We start from the raw sequence: 24904 nt of genomic DNA on the forward strand, positions 1-24904 counted from the left end.
CGTGTTAATTTATCATCACTGTATCTATCTGTGAACATTATTGATTTGAAAGCATGCGATTTCGTAAGCAGAAGAAGGTCCTGCAGTATGTGCACGTTTGCGCACACGCGCTGAAGCAGGAGTAGCCAGTAGCCTGGGATGATGCATGGACGGAAAATAGAATGGAAATAGTTTAATATGTTTATGCATTGATCCAAGAATGGAGTTTATGTGTTTTATGTTTGTTGAGTCAATAAGGTAAAGGTACTTATAGGGACTATGAGTTTACTTTGACTGCATTTTCAATAATGGGTTCCAGGTGGTCTGCATAAAAGAAAACAAAAATGCTGGTGCCTGTTCAGAATAAATGTAAACTGGGAATACAGGGCACATATGATATGGTGTTGTTGTTGTACCTTATCACGTGTCTTTTGTATAAAGGGTCCCATGCTGGCAGCTGTTGTTTATCATAAATATTAAAACACCATAAATGTTTTAGCAGGTAGGGTCTGGCTTTACTGTACTATTATCTAATACTCCTCGCCTCGCCTCTCCTCGCCTATAGGATGGACAAGGTGTTAGATGATTGGCTATGGCGACAGGACTACTGGCTTCCCCCTGGTGTCACCTGGCGGGACATTGAGAAGAAGGAGGATGAGGGGCACTCCCCCCGGCCCAGGGACCTCCTCTATACTCTGCCTCTGGCCCTTGGCTTCATAGTCTGCAGATACGTCTTTGAGAGGTGAGAATTGCACTAGGGATGGGATGATAATCGCTATTATCGTGATAAAAAACACGATAATCGTATTGTGGAGATTTAATTTATCGTGAAATCGTCCTCCGTTATGCACTGGGATCAATTCACCTTTTATTGGCCGAGCTGCATATCCGGTACCACGGTAAAACTGGGACCTGTAAATAACGTACTTGATACCTCCTTTTTTCACTCTCTACCAAATCTCTTTGCCAAAAAATAGCCGAAGCTCACAACGTATCACGTTGCGACGCTTGTAGAGCTGCTATTTTTTGGCAAATGTTCCTCCCCAGGATAATGGATGTTGGGAATATTTTGATTATCGCGATAATATCGTAAATCGCAATTTCTTTGGTCACAATAATCGTGATATGACATTTTCAAATCGTCCCATCCCTAAATTGCACCCAAGTGTCCTAACAGACCTAGAGCAGTGGTGTAAAGGTGATTCCCCCCCCCCCCCCCCCCCCCGGTCGTGCACTGTACCACGGTGCCCTTACCTGGGCGTGTGCGTGAGGAATTGCTGGCCACACGCGCCATGGTACCCCGTGCTACGACCAAAACACCACTGTTCAAGAGCTGTTTGAAGGTAGTACACACAAAATGTTCACTTAAAGAGTCACAGTTGTTGACTGTCAGAGTGTACAAATGTTACTGAATGGATTCTTACAGGACGGGTCCATTTGGTTACATGTGTACACTCTGAGTAAGGCTGGGCTATATTAGGAAAACCTTCAATATTCGATAACGTTGTTGAATACCTCGATATCGATATTACTCGCGATATTAGTAAAAACAATTGCATTATATAATTTTTTATGTTTTTCTGCTTTAGGTCCACTGCCTGCCTAACCCAGATAATGCATAGCATATCCATGCATGCACACTGCACAGTACACCTAGAATAAAGAAATGAAATGCCTAATTTCCATTTTCCAAAAATGGTTTTATTGAAATAACCACACCTGGTTACAAATGGACTGCTTTTTTGCATGTGCTACGTGCATGATACTTGCTACGTGCTACGTGTCTGTTAATTAATTTGACACACACCAATACCTAATTTCAAGCCACCTTCGTATACCTTGCATGTTGATACCTTGACATCGATAATTTTTCGATATATTGCCACAGCCTTAACTCTTAGTTATAAATTGATAAATTAACTCTGAGGATGTTGCTGTGTAAATATCCAAGTAGAACAAAACATAGAATGTGTAAATGTGTAAAATCTCCCACACTTCCTCCAGTGTGGAGTATGATGAACTACAACGGCTGGACAAAATCAAATATCACCTCTCACCATCTCACGATGCCGTGACAATAACATCTTTTTGGGAGTGGACATTAACATTATTTTATAAAAAAAAAGAAAAGAAAACAGACAAGATCTATAGTCTCGAGTCATATCACAATATAGATATCGATATCACATCCCTTTTAACTCTCAGAGTGTGTAAGTGGACATTCAAAGCATTTGATCTGATTTCCTCTTGTCGACCCCGCCTGCTCTCAGTGCTCTGTTGGCTCCGGCTGGTTTGCTGTCTGCTCAGCGCTCTGTGAGAGTGTGAGACCTGCCTGCTATAGTAGCTAGAGATAATGGCTGCTCTGTTTTTGTGGATGTTTTCCCAGGAGACAAGAGCGCATAGATTGGATGGAAAGTGGGAGGCGGCCTTCATGAGCATACGGTTTTACCTGCTGATGCTGTAAAAACTCTTTGCTCTGTACAGTAGTCGTGATCAGTATGAGTAGTATTATACCATAGTTGTGCTTTATGTGTGTATGCTTTTTAGAGGAATCTTCAAATATCTCTTGTTGTCTGTAAATAGCTAATGTAATCATATCACCAGTAAGACGCCTAAGTGTGAGGTTGCGCCATGTCTTGGCCATCTGGCCAGTGATGTATATCGGACCAGTTACCCATATATGGAGACCCCTGGTACCCTTATATGGAGATCCATGTACTGTATATGGAGATATGCTGTGAGACCCCAAACATGCTTACTCAGTCGTTATGTGAAAGTCCTATGACGTCTATGAAGAAGTTTGCATAGGAAAAGGTACGGTTTCATGACGGTACAGTTCACTTGTACAAGGTCTACTAAAAGGAGATCCTAGAAAAGACTAAGCTTATTTCCATAGGAAACCATTGGAGTATCTCATATAACATTGAATGACAGACGGATAGAACACAGTACTATGCAGTAGATATAGTCAGGAAAAAAACTCACAGCCACACAGATACGGGCTGTCTTGGCCACCTGTCTTTGCCATATATGGATTCTGTTAGTGTAGTATGTATGTAGCCTCTATACTGTATGGGCATTCCCATATGAAGTCCTGTTAGATATGGGCTTAATCTTGATGATATCAGGGAACTCCATATACGGGCATACAAGGGAATCCGTTTGTGTGGTTCCCCTCACATCACAGTGAAGTCAGAGCCTGATGTCAGAGTGGCAAACCCATTCTGTTAGAGTGGTTTCCCCCTGACATCCTATTATTATGAAACGTAAACTCCCAACTGTGCCCATTATCATCTTGGTGGTGAGCGCTGTCTACTGTTTACTACCTGAAGACCTCTCAGCAGAGGTGGAAATATTGCAGTAATAATTGCATGAGGGAGAGGAGTCATCCTCGGGTGACTCCCCAAGGACCAAGGATCCCCAGGTCAATTCTTAAGACAGCCGTACCCTGGCTAACATAAAGGAATCCAAACGAGATAAGCCTATTGTGACACAGGGTGTAAAGATAATATGGGTTAACACTTAACAGATAAGTGACTCGTCTTTTCACTTTTGCATGTTTTTACCGGCATGCAATGAATGCCGGTCAATGGAACGATGGTAACCCACTTCTGCTCATTAGCATCGTCCCAGACAGTGCCCAACAGTTACCTGTGATTGCGACGCGTTGTGAGCTTGTAGATCGGCTATTTTCAAATAGCCACAGTATAAAATAGGGCTAAAGTGCATTAATGTATGTTTTTTTATATAATCATTTATATCTGCAAACAGTGCAAAGTAACTAGAAACTAAAGTTTTCAAATAAATGCAGTGGAGTAAAAGTTCAATATTTGGATCCGAGATGTAGTGAAGTAGAAGTAAAAGTACTGAAAACTGGAAATACTCGAGTAAAGTACAAGTACCTCAAAATTGTACTTAAGACTTAAGTACAGTACTTAAGTAAATCTATAGTTACTTTACACCACTGCTTGCTTGTGCGAGTCTGCCTGTCTGTCTGTTGTTGCAGATGTATTATGAGTGTGAGGGGTGAGCGCAGCAGTAGCTGGTGAGAGAGAGAGAGATTGTGTGTGTGTGTGTGTGTGTGTGTGCGTGCGTGCGTGCGTGCGTGCGTGCGTGTGTGTGTGTGTGTGTGTGTGTGTGTGTGTGTGTGTGTGTGTGTGTGTGTGTGTGTGCGCGTGTGCGTGCGCGCATGCATGCGTGCGTGCATGTCTGTGTGTGTGTGTTTGAGAGAGCGTTGAAGTATTAGAGGCTCTTGTAACCAGAGAGCACTTATTTGTCTGTGTAAACAAGCTTTGCTGACCCTCCTCTCATCCACTCTGATCTCTGCCTCTCCTAGCCTGGCATAGCCAGCCTATATACTAATGCAGCTAACTAACTGTCCCCACCTTGTTTTAACATGGGTGGATTGTCAAGCTGAGCTAGGCTATGCCTCTCCTGCCCTCCTCATGATCATTATCATACACGTGTGCAGTCTCTCTCTCACACACATACCGTACACACACATAAACACACACACACACACACACACACACACACACACACACACACACACACACACACACACACTGTATATCAAGTGTCTGTTGATGGCTCATAAGCTGAGGACAAAGGCTGTCTGGCCAAATGTCACAATATGTTCGGAAGAACAGCCCTGCAGGCTGTGTTCACTCTGGCATAATAAACTAAGCGTTGGATGAATAACTATCCATAGTGTCTTTATTTTGACTGGCACACTTACTCTTGTGGCCTCTTGTCCTGTCCTCCCCTGTCCCCCCTCTTGGTTTCCAGGGTCGTGGCCCTCCCATTAAGCAGAGGTTTAGGTGTGAAGGATCAGGTGCGGATTCGAGCTCCGTTTGTTCCAAAGCTGGAAACCTTCTACAAACAGAACAATCGTCAGCCCTCACAGGTTCGTATTTGTGTGGCTATGTATGTCTATGTCACGTACATACATACATATCGTCGTTGTCGGGTGAAAACCTTGTATGTCCAAAACCGTTTGTTTTGTATTCATCATTTTAAAAATGATTCAAACTAGTGAAAACAGCCGATCTACAAGCACACAACGCCGGCGTTGTGTGCTTGTAGATCAGCTGTTTTCACTACTTTTGGGCAATGGCCTTGTATGATGGAGCAGTGCTTTACTTTGCGGGGAAAAAAAGTACAAATTTGAAACTTGGAGATACGAGGTTTCTGCCCGACAGTGACGATATACATACATACATACATACATACCGTACATACATACATACATACATACATACATACATACATACATACATACATACATACTGTACTGTAGGCCTATGTACAGTACACATACATATTATACACATAATTGTATTGTATGCCTGAATGCACACAACTCTACGTAAGAGATTTGTTAACATTAACGAAATACAGATGACTTATTAGCAAAATTGTTCTCTTGCACACCTTTCTTTTTGCTGGAGAAGAAAAAATGTTGCAGCTGCAAGCCTCCACAGTCCGACAATACTCTAATCATTAGAGTCTAATGACCTGATATCAAACTGTGATTTTTTACCTCATCATGGATCTGGTTTCACAATGTTCACGCTAAACAGTGCAGTTTAAATGCACTGCAGTCGCATTAAGCCGATTGGATGTTTGTTTGTGACAGGTGGCTTCAATCTAGCATGGAATGTGGTGTGGTTTTACGCTTTAAGTGGACTCATGCACGCCAGCCTGCGGGTCAGGCAGAAATGCGATTTGCATGAGTTGTCTGCTCCCTGGCTCAGGATGGAGGAAGACATGAGCACATTTAATAAAAGGAAATTCCCAGCCAAAATCATCTAGTCATGATGAGTCACGCTCTCACCTATTGTTGTGTAACGCCGCTGTCGCGCAGAAACCTCTTGTCTCCATATTTTTAACTTTTTGTGTTTTCCCGTAAATCAAATCAATGCCCTACTTCAGTGTTTCTCAAAGTGGATTCCAGGGACTCTGTGGGTTCCTTTAGGGCGGTCAAAATTGACCCATACAAGTGTGTAACTCTGACAGTGTACAAATGGAACCAAATGGACCCTAACAGGTCCATTTGGTTCCATTTTATACACTGTCAGAGTTAAGGGGAGACCTTGAAATTTGAAAGTTTGAGAAACACTGCCCTACTTGATCATACTACAGCGTCACACAAAAACATCAAAAGTAAAAAGAAAAGAGCTCTGGCTTGTAGATCTGAAACCTTTGGTATTTTTTAATGTAAATCCTGAAAAGTAACAGTTTTGGACATGTGATGGTTTCCACCCGACAGAGACGATAAGATAAGTGATTAGGAGTGTTTTTTTTTTGTGTGTTATTATATTACCAGTAAGACGCCCAATCACTGTGACATAAGCGTTACCCATACGTACGTACAGATACGGTCAAGATGTGACGGTTCTGATAGTAAACTGCGGTCGCAATAATTCAGCTTATTATATTTAGCTGTCCTCTTTACCTTTTGAAAATCGTACTTAAAAGTAAGTTTAGCTTGAAGGGAAATTCAGTTTTACATTTATACATTCCAACATGACAATGACAAATACAATTAAGCTGTATTTGTGGTTTAATGCAGAGTGCTAATTATTCTCTGGTCACCCTCTGCAGACACTTTGGTGAAACCGCTATACCTATTTGTTGACTTCAGAAGCGCACACGTGCAGTCATATCATGTGACTCAATGTCACATGTCAGATGGAAATGCTAACAACATATCAGCATGAGCATTGTGTGTGCACATGGCCATGGTATTGTGTGCGGGAATACTTTCCAGGCTTATTTGCAAATCTTCCATTTCCATAAATCCTGTGTCGCCCTTGGGTTGTGAAACTCTTTGTGACGTTAAGCTAGCTAGCAGCACCTGTCTTTTCTGTTTCTTTCTTGCATGTATAATACCCCAGCCAAGTCACAATAAGATCATGGGCTCAATAGTAAATGCACTCAAGGAATTTTTGTGAACTTCAGGGATTGTGAAGGCCATTAAAAGTCAAATTATAAGCAATGTCACAAATGCATGCTTATTGATCTTCTAGGATTAAGTGTGTTTTTCCAATTAATGAAAAGTTTTTCCTATTACTGAAAAGCATTGCACACGCACACACACACACAAACGCCAATGACTTGAATCTAATCTACAGTATGTCTAGTCTAAATCATGAAAGTAAGTAAGCCTTGCCGAGCCATGAGGCCCATAGGGTAGGAGCCTATCTCCTGTTTCTGTAGCGTGAGGCAGCTTGATGTATAAGTACACCCCCTGGATATGACGCTAGAATGTCGCATGGATTTTATCCCAATCGAACCCTTAATGCTGAGTGCCACGCAGGGGGGCACTGGGTAGCATTTCTCTGAGTTTTTGGAATGACCCGACCGGGGATGGAACCACCGACCTCCCAATCTCAGATCGGACATTCTAACCACAAGGCCAATGAGCTGCCCTATCTGTGTTGTTCCTTACTATATCTGTTCTTGAGAGATTAACTAATGACTAACGTTAAAATGTAACATGTACACACACAGAGCGAGGTGGTGGGCTTAGTGAAGCAGTGTGGACTCTCCCAGAGACAAATTCAGACCTGGTTCAGACACAGAAGGAACCAGGACCGTCCCAGCAACACCAAAAAGTTCTGCGAGGCCTCGTGAGTTTTTCAAACACATTTTTTGTTCATTTAATACATTTCAGTTTTTCCTTTTTTATACGTAAGTCAATACACAATAGTGTTGTGAAATGAAATGTGGATTGTCTGTGCAGGTGGCGGTTTGTCTTTTATCTTACAGCGTTCACAGGAGGCCTTACTTCTCTAATTAATGTAAGTCTGTGCATCTCTTTCATTCTGGCACCGTGACAGTATGAGAACCCTAGTTACCAACAGCTATGTTATTATAGTTGCATATTATTTACAGTACATAAAGTATAGGACTAACAAATGATTGTCTATAGGCATTTGTTGACTAAGGTTTACTATTCATAGTGATAGATTTGTTTTGCTAGAAGGTGATTCTTCTGGTGTAGTGTTCAAATAAATCTCAATCACACAGACTCCATGGTTCTGGGACCACAGAGAGTGCTGGAGGGACTACCCCAAACAGGTGAGCAAAATACACATCTTTTGAAACTCCAAATGAAGGACTTAATCCGTAAAATGCTATATATCCATTTTAGAAAAAAATATAAAACGGTTTCTGCTAGGGAGAGATCATCAGATATTTATTTATTGTATATCTTATTTGTCCTACTGAATACTGATGACAACACCACTTTTGTGTTCGCTGTCCAACGATTTGTACAGCCTGACACTCTTGTTTCACCGTAATGATGTAATGTACTATATCCCTTCCCCCCATTGTCCGGTGCCTTTTCATACACACACGACTCCACAACAGTTTCATCATATGCACCACACAGTGGGTTCTAGACTAACTGCTGTGCTGCTGGCATATTTGCATGTCTGCGATAGGCTAGTGCAGTACTTCCCTTCAAGCCAGAGAGACGTTGTCCTATTGGTTAGTTCTAGTCCATAGCCCCACGGGGCCCGCATATCCTTATAGCCAGGAGAGATGATTGCGCTGGGATTACTAAGTCACAAAATGACATAGTTGTCATTTATGGATGTGCAAAAAGATCAAGAATTGTGGTCCTTAATTGGCCTGCTGTCAATGTGAACAAGAAATATGACTCAGACCTTCATGGTGCATTGTTTAGAACTTTCTACTGATTCTTTAACGAGCCATTATGTTCATGGCCCTCACACCTATATATATATGGACATATGCACCATATTACCAATGTTACAGCTACATGCTTTGATGGTGGACCTTATGACGCTTCTTGCCATGGATACCATAAAACAAATGTATCATCATAGCGAACAAATGTGTCACAGAAGTCCTCATGAATTGTTTCATTCCTCTTCCAAGTTTGCTTGTCCATTCTTTACATTTATTTCTAGGGCTGTCTTCGGTGTGATAGCACGGGTAAAGGCTGACATTTCTGCCGGGCTGCCATAGGGGGATTTCAGCTATGTAGGTGCAAGTGCATGTGCTGTGCGTTTGGGGGGGTTGACATTCCTACAGGACACACCACCCTTCCTCATTGTGACCTCAAAACAAAAAAACATTGATAACAGCCCGGCAGCGAAAGGGCATTTGAGCCGTCGACCCGTTCCTTTCCATATCCTTTCAGGGGCAAGAGGATGTGTTTCTAGGAGTTAAATGGTTCAGTAAACTTCCCTTCATTGTCTCGTTGGAGCGGTAGAGACGTGTGCTGCGTGGGAGGTTTAGTGTTTGGTTTTTTCGATAGTGTGCCAGTGCCACCATCGTTTTCTGTGGATTTCAACCCCCGCCCCCCCTGAAATAGCATTTAGACTATTTGACAGTTGACACGTCAGTAAATTCACTGCGACGTTTATTATAGGCAGCCCCTCAAGGGAAGTCCTTTGCTATTCAATAGCTGGGAAAACGGCGGCACACACATCTTGTCTTGTTTAGAAAGCAAGATGAGGTTTTAGTTGTATACTGATTGCAGTGGGTTCCAAAAAGGTGTTTGTCCAGGCAGGCACACTGGTGTTTCCCAAGACACACAGCCTTTGGACACACACACACACACACACACACACACACACACACACACACACAGATAGGGTCCAGTGGTAAATGCTTAGCTGTACAGTCTCAGGGGGATAGCAGAGCTTTTAGGACAAAGGCTTCCTTGGTGAACCTTCCAGTTCCACTGGCACAGAGCCAAAGGCTGCGTGGGTGCTGGTGGTCCCGGGTGGGCCTATCTTACAATGTTAACTCTTGAATGACTTGCCCTTGGTCTTTTGTAACTAAAGGAAATTGGGAAGGCAAAGACCTATTTGAAAGTCACCACTTTGATCAAATACGAAAGAGGCCAAGTAGTAGTAAGTGGACTGGTCTCTGTTTCACCACCATGACAAGTGGTTGTTTGTTTGTTTACTTACCTGCTGTGTTTTCTGTACTCAATACTTTGAATTATGCAGCACCTTATTAACCCAACGTTCCAAACTGCTTCATAATTTAAGAACTAAAACATGCGTCTGTCATTGTGCACGCGTCCCTCGACCAATAACAGAATCTATCTTCAGTCAGAAGATAACATTTCTCCATTTCTCCATTGTATCACTGATTGGGCCTTTAAAGCTTTATCTGTTCTACAGTAAAATAGAACACATGAACACATTCATCTCTTTCTCTCCCACTAGCCTGTGGCTGAGCCTCATTACTGGTACTACATTCTGGAGCTTGGATTCTACTGGTCACTGCTTTTGTGTGTTTCTGTGGATGTGAAGCGGAAGGTGAGTACATGATGTTTGGTTCTCATTCACAGGTGCACACTTACTTTTAACCATAGAACAACTTTCTTGCTTTTGGGGGGAAAACTACAAAGTTAAATGTTATGCACATAGTCTGTCTGTTTTGTTCAATGTTGATATGGTCAATGCTGATGGTATGTCATGTTATCTCTTATCTGATTTTGTTTAATTAAGTCCACTGTCCTGGATGATCATGGCATGATCATAATTTAATCTTAGACATCTTTGTGTACAGTATTTAAAAATATAGTATTTCAATATTATGGTATACTGTAGGTGTTGGAAACATACCCCTTTGAGAGGGGTGGGCTACTCATGTATTAAGTTAAGTTAGTTACACTTTATTTATCCCCATGGGTAAGATATTCTTCCGCATTTGACCCATCCTAACTATTAGGAACACTGAACAGCCCCTGACCAGCACCCAGGGACCAGCCCTAAGTAAGGCCATTGCCTTGGTTAAGGGTGTTGATATGTCCCCTCTTTTGGTGTAGGAAGTATTAGGAGCAGCCAGAAGACACACAGAAAGGCCCCAGTCTGGTTCGAACAGTGCTAACCACTGAACCTTGCCACCCCTAGACATTCACCTAATGTAACATGAATGTCAGCCTTGTCTGCTGCACCATTAAGACCTATTATGCTTGGCTGTCTGTTTCTCCATTTCTCAAAATCACTGCTAACAAACTTTAAAGACGAACACGAACTAATCCCTCTCCGCTGTTGGCATTATTTCTATACTGATTCTTACTGGATTTCTGCTGTTGCTCAAAGGAAGTTGAGCTTGACATGCAAAGACAAATCCATCTGGGCAGTTTGTGAAACCACATTTATAGTAAATGTACAACTACTGATTTATACAACCACACATTCAGAACTGCTGAAACACAGGTTATATTATATCCCTCTAATTCTGTGTGGTCTTGTTGTGTATTTTCACATGTGTCTCTGTGTGTGCGTGTGTGCGTGCGTGCATGCATGCGTGTGAGTGACACGCGCATGTGTGTGTGTCTTTCTCTATGTCTGTTTGGGTTTCTCTGTGTATCCAGGATTTCAAGGAGCAGATAATCCATCACATTGCCACCATATTTCTCATCGGTTTCTCCTACTGCGCCAACTATGTGAGGGTTGGCACACTGGTGATGCTAGTGCACGATTCCTCTGACATCCTTCTTGAGGTGAGCATGGCTGACTTATATGGAGTTTTTAATGGTTTCTTGTCGATTTCTAACGAACTATGTCGAGAACATAAATATAACATAGTACAGACAGGTCATAAGTGGCCTGCTTCCATGTTCACAGCCACCTACTTTGCTGGGAGACCAATGATGTGTATTACTATGGATACCATTCAATCCACGGAGTACACAATGATCAAACAAACGCATCATGGATTGTTTACTTTCTACTGAATCAAAATTGATTATGGAGTCATACATCATACATCATAGCGTCTCTGTCAGGCGGAAACCAGTCCAAAACTGTTACTTTTCAGGATTAATATAGCAAATATAGCAAAAGTAGCAAATCTACAAGCTCAAAACATGTTGTTTGGCGCAACAATTCGAGCTTGTAGATCTGCTACTTTTGATGCTTTCGTGTGATGTTGTAATATGATCAAGTAGTAATTTATGAAAAAACTGAAAAACCTGTGGAGATAAGAGGTTTCTTCTACCTGACAGCAATGATAAATGAATGACTGATGGCATAGACTGGCCAGTTAGACTCCGTCTTGTTATTTTTAGAGCCAGGTAAAGGAATGAGGAAAGAGGAACTGAAAATAGTGCAAATGAGGAAAGTGATGGCTGGTGGTGGAAGAATGGCTGTTGACGACCAGACAATAAGAAAAGACCATTGGCTATTGATACAATGCATGGAAGTACCGGAAATTAGGGATGGTCCGATCAGGTTTTTTGGAACCGATCACCGAGCACTGATCACAAAAGTTTGATCACCCGATACCGATCAATCACCGATCCGATCAAGTTATTATTTATATATTATTTATATTTTCTAAATGTTAATGTTTTAACTTTAATTAATTAATTCACTCATGAATTAATTTATATATTTACCTTATAGTTATTTACCAGCATTACTATGTATTTATTATCATAGCAGTAACTAATTATTCCTTCAGGACTGTGGAAATCAATACCCCAAAATGGCCTCAAGTGGGCATACTGAACGGCTGGTTGATCGGATGCACCGATCAGATCAGATCGGTGAATTTATCTTTTGATCTAAACCACCGATTATCGCCGATCACGCTTTGATCGGCCCGATCCGATCCATTGCCGATTGATCGGTAACATCTCTACCGGAAATGTTGTACAGTGTGATCATTCTTCTGTGACTCTCTTGACAATAGTTTACACAAAGGTCATGCTGAACCAGACTTGAATGCAGGATTTGTTTACTCACTGCTGGAGTATTTCCATCCTGACACCCTAAACATACAGTTTACTGTACTGTAAAGATGTCCAATATAACCTGATACACTGGAGCTGTAAATAGTAATGCATTACATACTCATTTATGTATACCTACTTTACCTACCTACCTAGATACATACATACATACACATACATACATACATACATACATACATACATACATACATACATACATACATACATACATACATACATACACATACATACCGGTATTGTACAAACTCAAAGTAAATTAGAGCCTTTTTTTTTTACACAATCTCATATTTCACTGATAACATCACCAAAAATACTGGTCATTTTACAGCTGGTGAAATATTCAGGACTACTCATATGACCTCTGGGGTGACGCCTGTCCTCATAGACAATAGTAGACAGTAGTAGGGTGTCGGGTTCTTGCCTGTTGTTGACTTGTACAGCACAGCACGTGTTTACTACATAGTTCAGGGGAGACAGCAAAGAACGGTCAGAGAGAGGGGATCACATAGAGTTTGACAAGGCCATAAACCCTATTTGAACCCATAGCAATTATGGAAGCGATGTACATGCACTACCTGGTTTAGCCACTAGGAGCCGCCATACTACTGTTAAATGTTGACTTTGTTCCAGAATATGAATATTTTATTAAAATGAATAATTCGCTTATCAAACAACCTCCATTGCATAAGGGTTATGATCAGGCAGGTTGTACTGCATACCTACAATATGTCCTGTCAACATAACAAATATATTATCTTACCATAACTGGTATTAACTATACTTTTCTCCTAAGTCTGCTAAGATGTTCAACTATGCTGGCTGGAGGAGGACTTGTGACACGCTGTTTGTAATCTTTTCCATGGTCTTCCTGGTCACTAGGCTCGTTGTGTTCCCTGGCAGGTGAGACATGGTGGTGCAATGTTTAATATATGTATATGCAGGTTAAGGAACATTATATCATTCCAGTCTAATGAAGGATGGTTGCTGTGTATCCCAAAATGCCTTGCATTATGCCTGCGTCACATGGAGGCATAATGATTCAAAGCAGGGGTCTTCAACGTTTTCAGGCCAAGGTCCCCTTAGCTGAGAGAGAGATGAAGCAGGGACCTGGGACCCCCTCTACATGTTGTATAAAATGATGTTGCAGATTTTCATCGATTTCATAGATAGATTCGTAGACTTATTTGACAGCACTCTCGTCAGTCTATGTTGGATTCATGTTAATGTGTTTTTTCAGACATTTAACCACTTAAATTGTCGATACTTTGTATCAGTCGGTACTTGGTCTGCTCTTTTTTTTACCTCTACAACAAACATATTTGCCGAAAATAGCCGCAGCCTCGCGTTGAGAGCTTGTAGATCTGCTATTTTCGGCCAAAGTTCTCCTCAGAATAGGGATGCGAGGGTTCAATTTGCATTCATTTAAAAGAATGATCCTATCACACAAAGATTTGGAGGCCCCCCTGTAGTAACTTTGAGGACCCCCTAGGGTTCCCGGACCCCCTGTTGAAGACCCCTGATTCAAAGCATAACACATTTGACACTGAAGTACTGTATATACTGTATATGAAAGAATACAGTATATCTGTAACGGATCAGCTTCATATGACTGACCAGTTTTACTTCTATTCAGTGAATTTAGATAAATAACAATCACTTTGGCACCTGATAGCATATGTGTCCCAGCGCAGCTGACGGCTAGTCATTGCATTTTTTCCTCATTTTCATTTTTTCATCATAGCTACAAAATGATATATTGGTTGTGGAGATTGACCCAACAGTTTTGAACATATGGCTTATAGAATGATGCCATGCTGAAATACTACTTTTGAGATATTCAAGTTCTAAATAAATGTCTAACCTGCAAATGACCTGACGATCTCTCACATTAATTAAAAAAAGTCTTATTTACATGCAGAGTAAAGCTCTGGCGTTTAAGTGAAATGTAGCCTAGATATTTTGAGATGCATTTGTGGCTTTTTTCATTTTAGAAAAAAAAAAAAAAGTCATATTAGCAGTAGTGAAAAACCATGCCTTCCGAAATGACTGCCCCTCAGTCATGCTGAGTCACATATGTTCCTCTCTCTCCTACAAAAACATCCCTGGTAGCTATAGGCGACTGTTTAGACAAGTTACACCCCAAAAAAAAACATGTCAACATTGTCAGAGAGAAATAAGTGCAGTGATGGATTTTGGTTTCTAGTGTAGCACAGCTGCCTGTAGCATGGCATGACATCTGGCAAATATACTCTTGTCGGGATGTATATCTGTTATATTCGATGTGTAACATCATCGCACAACAAAGTATAATTCATTCATCTTTTTTTGTTTTTGTTTTGGGCATTTTGCTTTTCAGAGTGATCCATTCAACACTGGTAGTGTCCTTGGATTTTTTCCAGCCCTTCTTTGGCTACTACTTTTTCAACGCTCTGCTCTTAGTGCTGCAGGCCCTGCACATCTTCTGGGCTTACCTCATCCTGCGCATGGTCTACAAGTTTGTCTTCTTGGGCAAGGTGAGAGCATGCCAATATTACAATGAGGCAGTCAGTATATATCGTACACTGAAACCTGCAATGGCCATACAGTAAAATTGGTAACCATTATCAACAATCATACAATTTGATGGATAATACCAGAGTACTATTGAACCAGGTGAAGGTGGCTACTTGCTGCAGTGTGCTGATGTGAGTGTGAGAACGACTTTGAATGGTGTTAACACAAATGCTCTATTCTAGAACAGTAAAAGTTGGTTCGGAACGGGAACCACAAAATCCCTGGTTCCTCTGGTTCAATCTGGTGGAAACGCAAGCCGGTTTGTGTCCGGTTCGCAAGAACAAACCAAGGTTTCAAGAAAAGTGAACAGCACTGGTTCTTGAACCAAGGTTCTTTTGGTGGAAAAGGCCCCCTAATGTGCCATAATATTGGCGTAGTAAATCAGTAGTGGCATTTCCATAAAGCCTCTTAATGCGCATTAAGCTTATTCGCTTAAATCTTTTTATGGAAACACTTCAAAATTCGAATAAACTTTCATTATCCGCAAAAACTTTTATCCGCTTGGAGGAGGTGGATTTTGAGGCTTTATCGATTCGGTCTCGGTTCGGTCTGAAAAAATCAGCCCGATCAACTCATACAACCGTCGCTAATTCGAATGACACCCGCAAATGGAAACAGGCTAATTCGCTTTGTCTTAATGCGAATTTCTGATAATTCGCTTCCTATTTTCGAATAAGCTTATGGAAACATGGCTGGCTAGTGTCATATATATTCTGAAGTAACATCCGGTAATGAGGTCCTATGATCAAAATGTATGATGTTATGTAAAAACTAAATCTACAATTTGCCACAGACAAGGCCACGGACACATTTGTTCCTCTACGGACATATTGATGACCCCTACTGAGAAGCACTGCTCTCCTCTGTACAGGTGGAGCGAGACGAGCGCAGCGACGACGAGAGTGAGGTGGACGAGGAGGAAGAGGAGGAGCCTGAGGACGAAGGGGAGGAGAGGAGCTGGGAGCAGAGGAAGGGAACCATTAACTCCAAACTGGCATCGCTGGCTAACAACTGTGTCTTAAACAACCTGGCCAACCAGAGGAGTATGAACAGCAGACTGCCTAAAGCCAGATAGTAAACCTCTGTCCTTCGTCTGGGAACCCATAGAGGTGTGTTGGTGGTGTCAACTCCTTCTACAACCTTTAGACAGTTACTGTACTACAGTGGTTCTCAACCTGTGAGCGGGAGACCACTCACTGGTGGGTCGCGAGGGTATTACAAGCGGGGCCCCGAATACAGTAATTTGCAAATGCAAAGAATGTATTAATTGATAACATTGAAGAAATATATACAATATGTTTTCTCTTTAAACCTTAAAAAGTAATCTCCATTGTGATACCACTAAATAGCTTAAAGTAGGCAATATTAGTTCTGAAAAGGCACACAGCCCACCTATCTGACGGCAGCTAGAGGTCCTGGGTTTGATTACCGCTGGGGACGCTGTAGGCGCTGGGGGCGTGTTCTCTCCTCTGTGTCATCTGCGCCCATACCCTATGTGGGGTTGGAATAACGTGTTCCTTCCATGCGCTACGTCCTCCCGGGGGAACTCCCCCCTGTCAGGTGAAAAGAAGCAGCTTGGACTCCTCGTACATTGAAGCAAGCATGAGGTCAGTCAGTTGCTCTCCCCAGGTTGGCAGAGGGAGTGTATAACCCAGGAGAATTGACACTGGGTGAAAAAAATGGGTTACAAAAAATATATATATATGAAAGAAAGAAATGGCAGCCTATAGGCTACTGTGTTAAGTGGTCAAATGGGTGTGCCTGAAAAAAAGTTATTTTTTTTAGATTGGGGCCCTGACCAGAAAAGGTTGAGAACCACTGCTGTACTAGGCCTAGTACTATCACCATTACAGACTTTAGGGAATGTGACTTCTTTTTAGTTGTGTTTTTGCACTCACTGCAAGGTCCATGATTTCAGATGAGGGTAGATTCTTGTCCTGTTAGCCTAAGAATAAATTAATATACATAGACTTTTGCATGTGTCATTCAAAGATAAAGGGCCCTATTTTCGTCGGTGCCGCTTATCCCTAAACTTCTAAACTTCTTTGCCTTTTTTTACTATTTTGAAAAACATTTTAACATGCTTCAAAATAGTAAAAAATTGCAAAAAGGTTTAGGGGTAATGGCACCAGCGAAAATAGGGCCCTATATCTATGCACAGTTTTGATTTGTCCACAGGATGACATGCTACATATGCCTAGATGAATTGCTTCTAGACTAAGATATCTGCTAGCAAACTATTAATTAGTTGTCCTCGTCTTAGATCAGAAGGACATTACTTATAGAGATTTCTCACCCACAACCAAAGTAATGTTTGCTGATATACAGAATGCAGTCTTTTAAACTAAGCATATTACAACCAAGAGCTACTGTAGAATATGTAAATAATTATGAAATCGTTCCCACAGCTTCTTATCTAGAATACATAATGTATGCTTGAGTGAAGATCATAGACTTTTCAACGGTTTACTTTTCAAATCATTTTAACAGTTGAATTTCATATAAAGAGCAGCTATAGCAAAAATACCTTATTGATGCCTTTGGCAAATAATTTTACTTTTTTTGATTGTTTGTTTGTCTTTCAAGTTTTGCAGTGAAATGCCACCCTCTGTTGGAGAATACAGATATGACTTGATGCCTTTTAAAAAAACAGTTTTTTTTTGCTGTTTTAATTTAATTTGAATGTTATATGTGACAACAGTGGGGTTTGCTCTGGCAAGCCATTTTAATTTATTAGCTAAGTTTGACTATCTGGAATTAATTATGAATCATCAGATTCAGCTGTGATGTCACTGAAAACGACACTCGTCACACATCCCAAATGACAATTGCAGATATCTATAATTCAGTTTTGACTACTCCAAATAATTGTTGCAAATATGAAATTCTGAATTGTTGTGCATGAAGATTACTCATGCAAGGCTTCCCATTGGATATCGACCTGATTGGTCTTAGCTGGAATTTGTTTTAAAAAAGAGCTTCATTCACTACAGATTTGTGGTAGAAATGTAGTATTGTATTAGTATCTTATTAAAAACTCTGTCAAAAAGACACATTTTGACCTCAGGCAGCTCTGACATGGCAGAAGAACAACGTACAGTTGCATTGCCATAGTTGCGTGCTATGTTTCAATAGCAAGCCAATCCCAATTGCACTGGCAGTAACTACATATCTACAATTAAATTATGACTATTCCTAATTCCAGTTTGTGGTATCTACAAGATTATTTTTGACTTGGAATGGAAGTATGACAGTCCAAATTACAAACTTGAAACTGAAAATTATAACTAGTCATATTTTAGTTGCAGATATCTGCAATTCACATTATACTGAGATTCTGGGGAGCCAGGTAGTGCCTAGATGAATATCCAAACCGATGGGAATTGTAAAATATGAGATGTTTTGGATTGTACAATGTAGAATCGTGTATAACTTTGGTGAAGACCTGAAATGTAAAGATTTAGACACTTTTGCAAAAAGGTTAATATTATATTTTGATACTGTATGCAGATGTGTACGCTGGACACAACTGCTGTCTGTGAAAAACCTGTTCCTGTTTCCGCCTGAGATGTTTGTCAACCATGACATGCCCAATCAATTCAGTGCAATACATTTCTTAAAGACGGTGTGACTATGTTGTTGGTTGGTCCAATCATGTGGATCTCTATGGTTTTGTGATAATCAAGAGTATGATACAGAAACCATCTTCTTTTTCACATCCTTACATAAACACATGTACAGTATGTCATTTTACACCACCAGATGTTTGTGTTCCATTTGTCTCTATAAGGCCAGTGTGTGCAGCCTTGTAAATGTACCATCCGCAAAACTGCTCTCATCACTCTTATTTTTCTCCACTAAAGGTGTCTGTAAAGCAAAAACCATGAGATCTAGAAACACCAACATTGGCAGGTGGGTTGCAACCCACTTAATGACTTAATTTCTTTGTGTTTAAGGACTCAAAAACACAAACTTTGGGGTTTCATTGAACCGTGACGGTTCGCCCCTAGGATAGGGCGAACATTCAGTGAAAATAGCACATTTATAAGCTCATAATGCAAAGATATAGAGTAGAACAAAAACAGGTGGGGGCCTAGTACAGAGCCGTTGGGGACTCCAGTAAACTAAATATAGGGTTTAGTGGTTAACAAGGCCAACAGTTGCACTGAGCTCCGCACTGCACTGTGGGGTATGAAATAATGAACTGCTAGCTAGGGCACCAAAAGGGCTGTTCCATTGAATGGCTCACACTAATGACTGCTATGAGTTTGTTTCGTTACAAATGTAAAAAGTAAATAGAGCATATTAAACAATATAATCAATTGTTTTACAGAAATGAGAGAGGCTATGATTGTTTCTGTCAATAATGTATGACTGGTCTTTTTCCTTTTTTAATGCGCATACTTACTGTATCTGGTTGGCTTGCACTGCACACTCTGGTCATTTCATCACTTTCAATAAATTAACTTTATTCAACAACTGGACATTGTATGTTGTCTTATTCAAAGCTTCGAGGGGCTGAGCGGACTTTAATTTGCTTCAAGTTCTTTATTACCTAAAACATAGTACACTGCATGAGAACCAAGAAACACACTTGGGGAACAAAAATCACATTTGGTTTGAATTCAGCTAAACGGTCTCTCATCAAGCTTGATTTATACATCATATGAGGCTTTAGACCAGTGGTTCTCAGCCAGGGGGGGTCCCCAGATTATTTTGGGGGGTCCCCAGATGACTAACTTAATGTGCAACATTGTTTTCTCACTCAACAGTAAACAAACCAACATAATGTTTAAGTGTATAGAGGGCTATGCACATTTCTAAAGTGACAATTTAAGGACTTTTTAATACCTCTACATTTTAGAGTCTAAAATGACAACATTAAACATTGGCCAAATTGTCAAACATTCGAGGCAGAAATTGTGAAAATAGCCAATCTACATGCTCACAACGCCTCGCAACGCGTATACAAATAATCAAGTTTAACTGGATGAGGTCCCCAATGGTACCAGTTACCAGGTACCATCAATCATCAGGTGACCATCGCAAGGTAACACATCCTCTTATGGGCACAGGGCAGGGTATGGCATCATCAATTTCAATGCACGTGTCTATGTAGGGATCTAGCAGCACCATGTTAGTGGATATCTTTTTGGTCTTCGTCTCACTGACCAGGTATATCTGGCCACTGACTGCTGTGCAGCCGCTGAAGAATTTCCCATTGAGGCATTCCTCTTCTAGGATAGTCCATTCTTCTGTCCCTACATCCAGACGCAGTGCCTGACCTCCAAACAGATAGAGGGCACCATTGAGCTCTGTAGCTACAAGGTCGTACCTGGTTAGGGAGAAGACCATTGTTACAACTTTGATTGTTACTTGGAAGAATCAATTAAATAGTTTGGGAAACTAACCTGTAGCTATTTATTATCACATCAGAGTAAATCAGCGAAGGTGACATCTAAATACTACTTATGTATCTGTTAAAACTAGGTGGAAACAATTCAGAGATTAAAAGAAAAATAACTGCTTTGCAGAACCAATGCAATAAGACTTCAGAGCGGTCCTTTATACGGTATGATTTGTTTTCAAAGCAGTAGGCGTATATTTGTCATTGTCTGTTTTCGCACAGTTCTACCCCATATACATCAAATGTAGATGTCAACAAACGAAGCAGTACCTGGAGAGCTCTGAGAGTCTGGATATGCGATACTAGGGTGTAACTGAAATGAGTCCGAATAACTGACCATTGACACAGCAGCTTCTATATCGCTTTTGTTTCATACTTGGGGATGGTGTGAAGAAAAGCAAAATGACTGCTGTGTGAATATGATCCATGATACTGTAGGCTAGATGTGTTTTTAATTAAATTTAACTCACCGTGGAAAGGGAGAGTAGGATACTACATCCCATTGGTCTTCCTTGACCAGGTACCGCTGAACTCCACAATAAACATCCCCGTTTTCATCCAGTCCACAGGCCACATAGATACAAGAATCCAGAGTAGCAACGGCTGCTCTCTCCACAGTTCTCACCATGGGGCTGACGGTCACCCAGCCCTCCTCCGACCCCAGGACAAGCCTCTCCACGTCAGCCACGAGCCCTTCGTCCATACTCCCTCCCATGACATACAGTGCTGAGCCCACCCCCGCTGAGCAGTGGCTGTGTCTGGCCTTTTGCAGTTCTGGCCCTTCCACCCAGCGATGGTTCCCACGTTCATATATCTTGACCCATGTCACGATGTACCACAGGACGTCCCGGAAGTGGCCGCCGGTGACGACTACATTGTCTCCTGCATGATTGTGGAATGAGAAGGAACAAATGTCATAGACTTGACATAAAGGGGCACAGTAAACTTGACCTTACAGTATGAGCAAAGTTGTATTAACCATGCCATCTAGATGATAACCAGTAAGACTCCCTAATCGGGAGATAAGCGACCCTCAGGTCGCATACACAAACTTTAGAAGGCAATGGTAGGAAATCAGGAGGGACTATGGGAAATGGGACAGTTCCATGTTGATGACATGACTTTAGAGATACTGTGTACCGCTTTGCGTGATTTTAGGGCAAAATCTGTAGGAGCAGTATCCAAAAATGTGTTTTGCACGAATCGGCCTCATGGTGGCGCTAGAAGAGGGCCATGTGAGAAATGAGGGGTGGAGGTTGTGGTTTGGCAGCCAAGGAGTGTGTGTGCAAAGTTTGGTATGGATAGGGGCAACAGTGGCGGAGATTTGAGTATAGGGAAAAGTGTCACGTGACGTGACTGACCGGTGAGGTTTTGATAGTAACTACGACCTGATGGTCACAATAAACCTTTCCATAATGTGTTGGACAAACATAAATGGCCATGAATTAATTATAATATAGCAAAAACAGCCCATCTACAATCTGACAACGCATCACAATTTTTGAAACATATTTTTGCACATGCCCAAATACTGTGGTTAATCCATGCACTTACAAATGGCACATTATAAACACCATCATACAACAATGATCCTGTTTCTCATTTTCATCATTACCTACTGCAGCTACGGAGTACTGTGTGAGGTTCTTCCTCTGCAGCGGGGCACAGTTCTGCCATCTGCCGTTGTGGGGAAAGAACTGGTACAGTGCCTGCTTCTCCTGGTCGTGGGGCCCTCCCAGTACAAACACGGTGTCCTGCGCCCGTGCCCGGTGCACCGACTTGCCCATGGACCAAACCTCCGGGAAATGTTCGTTCAACTTGCCGATGAGTTTGGCTCTCGGGTCGTCGTCGGACCCTTCGAGGTGGGTCATCAGTTCCGTCAAATAAGAGACGGACAGAAACTCGGGTCTCACCAGCTCCACCAGCTCTTGGAAGTGTTCGCCTCGATCGGGGTCGAAGGCCACCCAGCGCATGGCGGCCTCCAGCACCAAGTCGTCCTTGGGGACGGAGAGCTCGTCGCTGGCGAGGAGGTCGGCCAGACTCTCCTTGGACAGGGAGAGGAAGTCCTCCTCGGAGGCGATGGCCGGGAAGTGGGTGAGCGCCACGTATCTGGCTGCCACGTACAGCTGCGTGCAGCCCAGGTGCCAGGCGTAGGCCATCATGCCCAGGCAGTTGCTGAGGTGCAGCTCCCTCTCCAGGAACTTGCAGCACAGCAGCCTGGCTCGCTCCAGCTGGAGGAAATCCGCCGCCTCCAGCATTCCCAGAACGTTGCCTCTGTGCAGGGGCAGAACGGACGACTGGGCGTGGTCCACCAAGGCTCGGAACTGCTGCAGGCCCACGCCTTTGATCTCCACCTGCCGTACCTTCAGGGGCGTCACAATGGGGGGGGGGAAGTGGGACTGAGTTACTAGGGCCCAAGGTTAGAGGGGCCTGGAATTATTTTATACTTTAGCTATTGAAAAAATAGCAGATATACAAGCTCACAGCGCGGCACCGAGTGCCGCGCTGCGAGCTTGTAGATCTGCTATTTTTGAAAATTCGTGAAAATGTGTGCAAATCTTTGAATATATGTGTTTTTAAGTGAACATTTGTAACTCAAATTTTCCCTGGAACTAAATATTTTGAGATGGGGGTCCGTGGCCAAATACATATCATTTTGGGGGTCCTTCACATGAAAAGGTTTGAGCACCACTGACATAGAAACATCCGCAGCGTGGCACAGATTTTTAACTATAAAGCACAAAATAATGCGTAATAATACGTTCCCAGTCTAAATGAGTTAACCCCCTCCCCCTATAAGAACATTAATAGAGGGCCCACAGTGAATCAATCCTTGTACCCAGGGCCCAGAATTTGGTGTGACACCACCTGCGTACCTTGCTCTCCTTGCCACCGCCGAAGAAGAGGGCCCTGAAGTAAGGGCTCTGACGGGCCAGGTGCTGACGGTTGACATAGAAACACTCTCCCTCTACCTGCAGCACCACGTCAGGAATGACTTGAGGCTCAGGCTCCAGATCCGGCTCTTCCACACATAAAGATTTGTCCTCGTGTGTGCTGAACTCCTCGGAAGGAGATGTGCGTCTTCTTGTCCAACTCTCCAGCTCCCTGTTTGCACTGCAGGCCATGTCGTAACTTCAAGTAACACAGCCACACTAACAGACAGTCAGTTCTATCTGGTTTTTAGGGCATGCCTGCCAACACAACTATTAATAGTTAAATACCCCCTCAGGGGGGGAAGGATCCCCCCTGACCAGTGTTGCCATGTCTGGTTACTATAAGCAACTTCGGGCTTTGTTTGTCTGTAAAGTTGCTTGTAAATATTGTAGATTCAGGTTTTTTTTTTCTGGTCTTGTGTAGTTGCTTATTTGGGCATCCTTCCAAATGTTGTAATTATATTGTTTAACCAATAATTAATTACCCCCAAATTAATATGTATTTGTCTGTAACGCAGAGTAACACACCCCATCTAAGTATTTTGTGCCAGGGACCCCTCCCACTCGCGTCTTGCGGATACCCAAGCTTGCACAAGTTCCTGTCCCCCCCGAGCCCCCTGTGATTGGCTGAACTGGAGGTAGGGAGCGCTCCATTGTAGTCACTTGGACCGCGCAGAGGAGGTGAATAGAATGCGTTTATCGTGGGCTTGCCCAGGCCGTAACGGCTTCGTAACTCGCGCGGCCGGTGTAGGTAGAGGATCTGCCCCAGCTGAGAATCTGCCTGGGGTACGTCACTTCCGTTGCTACGGCAACTCTGTAGGGCCAAAATGGCCAAAATTCTCCCCCACCTCCAGTGAAGCTCTGTACTAGAGCAGTGTCTGCGTCTTTTATTGAATTCTTTATTCTACATTACATTATTATTTCTTGCTGTCGAATGAGAACATGATAGTGATGTTAACATTAAGAATTATATTGCTTTGAATTATATTGCTAGGCCTTTTTTTAATCTATTGCTATTATATTTGAAATCTATTGCTTTGAATTTAGCATTTATCACTTTAGCCAGTCTGCTTAATTAAAATTGTTTTATCACTGGCAGTAATTAACAGGGTTCATGAACGAGTATGTTAAATTAAGTCTTTTTATGATCTTTTATTATTATTAGTCACATTTCCATGCACCACAATGCTATTTCTGCCAGACATCCATGCACCACAATGCTATTTCTGCCAGACATCCATGCACCACAATGCTATTTCTGCCAGACATCCATGC

At 42.1% G+C, this 24904-nt stretch overlaps 2 protein-coding genes across 2 annotated transcripts; one reads left to right on the forward strand and one right to left on the reverse strand.

Moving 5' to 3' along the window:
• Positions 1–545: 545 nt before the first annotated feature.
• Positions 546–16364, forward strand: LOC308284327 (ceramide synthase 2-like; the record flags this gene model as incomplete). Its single annotated transcript, XM_080724912.1, has 10 exons — positions 546–721; positions 4768–4885; positions 7495–7613; positions 7727–7784; positions 8014–8064; positions 10197–10289; positions 11354–11482; positions 13530–13636; positions 15093–15249; positions 16161–16364. 10 exons carry the CDS (start codon positions 546–548, stop codon positions 16362–16364), a joined length of 1212 nt encoding a protein of 403 aa, XP_080581038.1.
• Positions 16365–20314: 3950 nt separating this feature from the next.
• LOC308288830 (kelch-like protein 23) lies at positions 20315–23821 on the reverse strand (the record flags this gene model as incomplete). The annotated part of the gene is made up of 4 exons (XM_080730307.1): positions 20315–20624; positions 21167–21578; positions 22312–23059; positions 23573–23821. 4 exons carry the CDS (start codon positions 23819–23821, stop codon positions 20315–20317), a joined length of 1719 nt encoding a protein of 572 aa, XP_080586433.1.
• Between the last annotated feature and the right edge of the window lie 1083 nt (positions 23822–24904).

Source organism: Nannobrachium achirus (genome assembly GCF_963921795.1).
Source record: "Nannobrachium achirus genome assembly, chromosome: 1".
In the NCBI taxonomy this organism is placed as follows: domain Eukaryota; kingdom Metazoa; phylum Chordata; class Actinopteri; order Myctophiformes; family Myctophidae; genus Nannobrachium; species Nannobrachium achirus.